Source organism: Trematomus bernacchii, unplaced genomic scaffold, assembly GCF_902827165.1.
Source record: "Trematomus bernacchii unplaced genomic scaffold, fTreBer1.1, whole genome shotgun sequence".
Lineage (NCBI taxonomy): Eukaryota > Metazoa > Chordata > Actinopteri > Perciformes > Nototheniidae > Trematomus > Trematomus bernacchii.
In genome coordinates, this window is record NW_022987607.1 from 1,038,250 (window position 1) to 1,044,091 (window position 5,842).

Genomic DNA, 5,842 nt, shown 5'->3' on the forward strand with positions numbered 1-5,842 from the left:
TACTCAAGTACAAGACCTGAGTACTTCTACTTTTACTCAAGTACAAGACCTGAGTACTTCTACTTTTACTCGAGTACTTCTCCCACCTCTGTTCATATTGTGTTGCTATCTTCTATCTTAATCCGCCTCCCAGTGATATAGAGCTGTGTTTGTAGAGATGCGTCTCCATCGTGTAAATGTTTCTCCAACGGTCCGAGGATCGAGGCTGTGTGCTTCTACGTTTCTACGTTTCTACGTCAGTGTACAATCATCCCGGTTATCAGTATGTTTTGTAAGGATTGCGTTTCCCTCCGTCTGTTCAGCGGTTTCTAAAAGACACTTCTGAGAGGAGAGGGGAGGTTCTGCTCGTAAGGCGTCACAGAGAGTGTGTGTGGTGGAGCCCAGGTTGAAATGCTGTTAGTGAAGGATACACACTCATCAGGTCATCAGTCAATTAGGCGTCTTTGAGTTCATGAAAAGCGCTATATAAATATACACTATTATTATTATTATTATTATTATCAAGTCATAGCGGGCTGCGATCACACGTACCAACACCGACGGAGCGCTGCGAGCTAACAGAGACACACTTTCATGTGATTCAAAGGAACCAAAGGGCTGCAGTTGTGGCCATGATTTCTATCAGTTTCACTGCCATTGTGCTCAAAGTAAGTGGTGAGAGTTGGAAATGGTAACACTGCAAGCAAGAGACGTAAAGCCTCAAAAGGGCTGTCATTGTATTCAAATGTGGGTCATTTTGGACGTTTTTGCCATGATTTGTTTAGGTTTTTATTAGACTATACGTGCCAAAATCATTGCTGAGATCTCAAAATCAAAACATAGCATTTCTAGTTATATAGAACCTATTTGTGTGTGACAGAAAAGCAACACAAATGCTGCGTAAAAACTACATTTGAGTTCTTTTTCTGAACGTTTTGTTCGCTATTTATCCAGGTTTTAACATCAGTAATGTAAGTGCATGACGTTCGTTTGAACTGTGTTCCTCAGTATTCTCTAATTCCTCTGATTCCTTTCCCTGGTAACGACCGCTCCTCTTTGTAGAGGTTTTATAAGACTATAATCATCAAAATCATTTCTGAGATCTCAAAATCAAAACATAGCATTTCTAGTAATTAAGAAAACAAATTTGAGACGTAAAAGCCACAAAAATGCTGTAAAAAACTACAGTTTAGTTCATTTTTTTTTAAGGTTTTGGTCATGATTTATTCAGGTCAATCATGTAAGTGCATGACGTCCGTTTGAACTGTGTTCCTCAGTATTCTCGAATTGATTCCTTTCCCTGGTATCGCTCATCTTTCCACGGAACAAGTCATCACGCTGTAACTCAGATCAGGACTAACGCAGACCCTTCAGTGGAGACGAGCTAACCGGATTAGTTAGCGTAGCATCGGTTTGTTTAACCTCCTAACCGACCAGACGGTGATAATAAAGTGCGACACAGTTAGAGTTGGATCATGGTCGGGGTTAAAGGTTAAAGGTTAACAAAGATCACAGCCGTTCATTTCTCTGAACTCTGATGAGTGCGTATCGAAGGCTGTTGTTGAGCTCGAGAGGAGCTTTGCATTCTGGCGGATTCATGACGTGTTAGAAAAGACGAAAAAACGTTTTTTTAAATATAGCAACAAATATAAAATATTCCGTAATGTCTATATGCAATAACATTCTAGATAACTTCTCCAATAGCTGTCCGTCCCGCTCGCCTCGAAGATAATATTTAAGACAATGATTAAAAAGCACCACAAAATCCATCATAGAAACAGAGACTCCTAACCGTCCGATGGTATTTACAACGTGTGTGCCGACAATCTCCCATCATGCATTAGGGTTTACACAGGAGACCTGAGGAGAATCTTCTCTTACTTCTTCGTCCAAAACACCGAGTCCAAATGATTCACACGAGTCTTCTTTTTAAGGGGGGAAATAGAAGTAAAGATACCTAGCAGGGAGGGGGGAGAAGGAGGGGAAGCCTTGCTAGGATGCTCCTTTCTGGGCAAAGGAAAGTCAGAAAGAGCCTTTTCTTAGGACTTGTCTCCGGGCGGAAAAGCCTCTTCGGTGTCCGGAAACTCCGGCGATTCCGCGGTTTTTTCGTTGGGAGTTTCGTTTCTCCGAGGGGTTTCTTCCTCCTCCTCCTCTTCCTCTTTAGCCGGAGTTTCGCTCTTCTTCTTGCCGCCCTTGCTGCTGCTCTTCCCGCTGTTTTTCTTGCCCTTCTTCCCTCCTTTCTTCCCGCCCCCGGAGCTCTTTTCCCCGCCGCTCGACCCGTCCTGACCCTCCGAGTTCTCCAGCATCTCCTGGATGAGCGGCGGCATCGAACCGGGAATCTCCATCTTCAGAGAGATGACCCGCTCTGCGCCTGCAAGACAACGAGGAGGGAAGAAGAAGAGGGATTAAGATAAAGACGTTATTATTATTAATAATTTTAAGACATTACAATTTCACTTAAATTAAGCACATTCGCACATTTCTGACACGACAGAGATGAGAGAACCAAAAGCCTGGACACAAACAATGACGTCGACAAAGACATTACATGTTACTTGTTAGATGCTTTTATACAAAGCGACTTACATACTCAATACTGTGGACAATCCCCACAGGAGCAATTTGTGGTGAAGTGTCTCAGGGACACAACGACATGCTGACTGCAGTGGGGTTTGAACCTGTGCTCCCCTGATCCCAACACCAACGCACTAGTCCACTGCGCCACAGCCTCCCTGACATGAAGGCTGTAAATAGTTACCAGTGCTGCATTTCATGTGTTTAGTTATATGCAAAAAAACGTGCAATTACGTATCTGCCACTACGTTTTTTCGCACTACTAAAAACTGTTAATATTGACTTTAATGATGTGACCGTCTGTTTCTGTAGATATTTAATCGCTCTGTTCGTGTACAGTTTTATTATCATGCTGCTGTGTTTAGTGTATTTTTGTAACTCTGGCACAACGATTTCCTTATCTTGTCTTATCTTATTGTATAAAATAAGATAAGATGTTCTTTATTAATCCCAATTTGGGAAATTGTTTGGTTGCAGTAATAACAAATTAAAAGAGTAGAAATAAACAATTCTAAAATATAAACAAATTGATTGATAGATTAGATTAAATATACTTAAAATATACTTTTTGTCTTGAATGACATCGCGTCAAATCCACGTCTGGCTAAGCTAATTATTGATTTAATAGTTTAGTATTGTGTGCACCATAAAGATGGATGTTTATACATTTAGATTCAATACAAACGTGCTTGTCTCGGGGTTCCCTGCTCTCTGTGAACTGAACTGAAGAACCCTGCATGTCTCGAGGGTTCTGCTGCTGCTGCTTTTCACAGATTCATTTCATTGAAACGCCCCGTGATGATTCAGCTACCGTCCTGATATGAAATGTTCTGCCTGCAGACCCCTAACATAAATAAAAGTGTGTTTCCTGCGTACCTTTAGCGCTGATGCTCCGCAGGTCGGTGATCTTCATCAGGGTTTTGGGGAACATGTGAGGTTTGCTCGGCCTCCTCTTCCTCACGTAGATCTTCAGAGCTTCAAGAAGAGGCTCCTGCATCTCGTCCACTTTAGAGGGTTCCTCCAGGTCCTGGCGGTCTGACACACACACACACACACACACACACACACACACACACAAACACACACACACACACACACACACACACACACACACACACACACACACACACACTGTTAGTAAAATAGTGAATGTCCTCCTCCAACATGAGAGTAACATGATAACAAAGGTATCCCAAATGTAGCTGTGTTCATGACAGGATGTATGATTACCTAGAAGAGCATCAGGACTGTTTGAGGCATATGATAGCTATGTGATTAACATGATGATTCAGCCTCTATGGAGATAGACATATGACAAGCATGATCATTTCTGACGTGGAGCTAATCTGAAGTAAACATTGAATACTGCTTTCTATTCCTCCATCTTGTGACTGTGTAACTCCCTCTCTTGGATATCAGCATGTGAAGGACACTGTTCAGGAACTAGTTGATGCTCTGTATGTGATGACTACTTCCATTCTGGAGAGGATCACAGATACATGGATCCTGAGATTGAAGCTCAAGCCGGTGACGAGTGATTATTAACATTTTTAAGTATTCAGAAAAAGTCAGATTTTTGAGAAAAAGTTCGAATTTTGAGAAAAAGTCAAAACATTTGAGAAAAAGTCAGGATTTTTGAGAAAGAAATCAGATTTCTGAGAAAAAGTCAGATTTTTTAGATTCTTAGAAAAAGCCATAATTTTGAGATTCTTATTCTTAAATCAGAATTTGGAGGAAAAATCAGAATTTGGAGATTTTGAGAATAATTCAGACTTTTGAGAAAAATCTCAATTTTGAGAAAAAGTCAGTATTTAGAGATTTTTAGAAAAAGTCAGAATTTTCATATATAAGCTATTCTGTATGTGATGACTACTTCCATTCTGGAGAGGATCACAAATACATGGATCCTGAGATTGAAGCTCAAGCCGGTGACCAGTGAGATTTTTCTAACACTCACACACACACACACACACACAAATCAAGTCAGATTGAACCATGACGAGTGTGTATCTGATGCAGACGGGCTTCACGCTGTGATTCATGAATCACAGCGTGAAGCCGGACTGATTGAGAGGAAGAGTTTATCTTTTCATGTCGACTCATTTTCTGCAGACGGCAGAGATGAGGACAAAAAGATAAAGTTGAGCAGAAACTCATTTCAATCCTTAGCTTTGAGTTAAGCTCTGATAACGGAGGGCTTAACGTGTCACACAGCAGGAAGCAACAGCTCTCACTAATGAGAGACGATGCGTTGACATTTCTGTACACAGAGAACGAAAGGAGGACTCAGATCTACGGAGGCTAACGTGCTGCAACTAAAACTCCTCCATCAGGAGAAACTGCAGCTTCAGAAAGGATGCAGATATAAAAACACAAATGTTCCACATGAAGAAACATCTTCAGCAACTTCACAACACGTGCAGCGTTTAGAGAATATTCAGCAACTTGAGGAGACATGCAGCGTTTACTAAAAGCTGCAGAAACCAAACGCTGCAAGAAGCTCAAAACACAACGGAGACCAGGGGACACTAAAGAGTGACGCACACAGCTGGGAGACCAGGGGACACTAAAGAGTGACGCACACAGCTGGGAGACCAAGGGACACTAAAGAGTGACGCACACAGCTGGGAGACCAGGGGACACTAAAGAGTGACGCACACAGCTGGGAGACCAGGGGACACTAAAGAGTGACGCACACAGCTGGGAGACCAGGGGACACTAAAGAGTGACGCACACAGCTGGGAGATCAGGGGACACTAAAGAGTGACGCACACAGCTGGGAGACCAGGGGACACTAAAGAGTGACGCAGACAGCTGGGAGACCAGGGGACACTAAAGAGTGACGCACAGACCTGGGAGACCAGGGGACACTAAAAAGTGATGCACACAGCTGGAGACCAGGGGACACTAAAGAGTGACGCACACAGCTGGGAGACCAGGGGACACTAAAGAGTGACGCACACAGCTGGGAGACCAGGGGACACTAAAGAGTGATGCACACAGCTGGAGACCAGGGTACACTAAAGAGTGACGCACACAGCTGGGAGACCAGGGGACACTAAAGAGTGACGCAGACAGCTGGGAGACCAGGGACACTAAAGAGTGACGCACAGACCTGGGAGATGAAGTAAAAAGATATGATTCTACACTGTATTGAAGTAAACATGTATTATTTTGAATTGTATTTTAGTGAACATGTATTGTTTGAACTGTTTTATGTAATCACAACTCACTGATCCAGAGATTCTGTGTGTCACACACCAACATCGCTCCTTATCACCTCTAAAAG

General features: G+C 42.7%; 1 protein-coding gene across 1 annotated transcript in view; it reads right to left on the bottom strand.

Annotated features, from left to right (window-relative positions):
- Positions 1–835: 835 nt before the first annotated feature.
- The window catches only part of LOC117482871 (retinoic acid receptor beta-like), a 74,640-nt gene continuing 69,633 nt past the window's right edge, over positions 836–5,842 (bottom strand). Inside the window, 2 exon segments of the mRNA XM_034131099.1 lie at positions 836–2,350; positions 3,430–3,588. Coding sequence (XP_033986990.1) covers positions 2,019–2,350; positions 3,430–3,588 — 491 coding nt within the window. The 3' untranslated portion in view covers positions 836–2,018.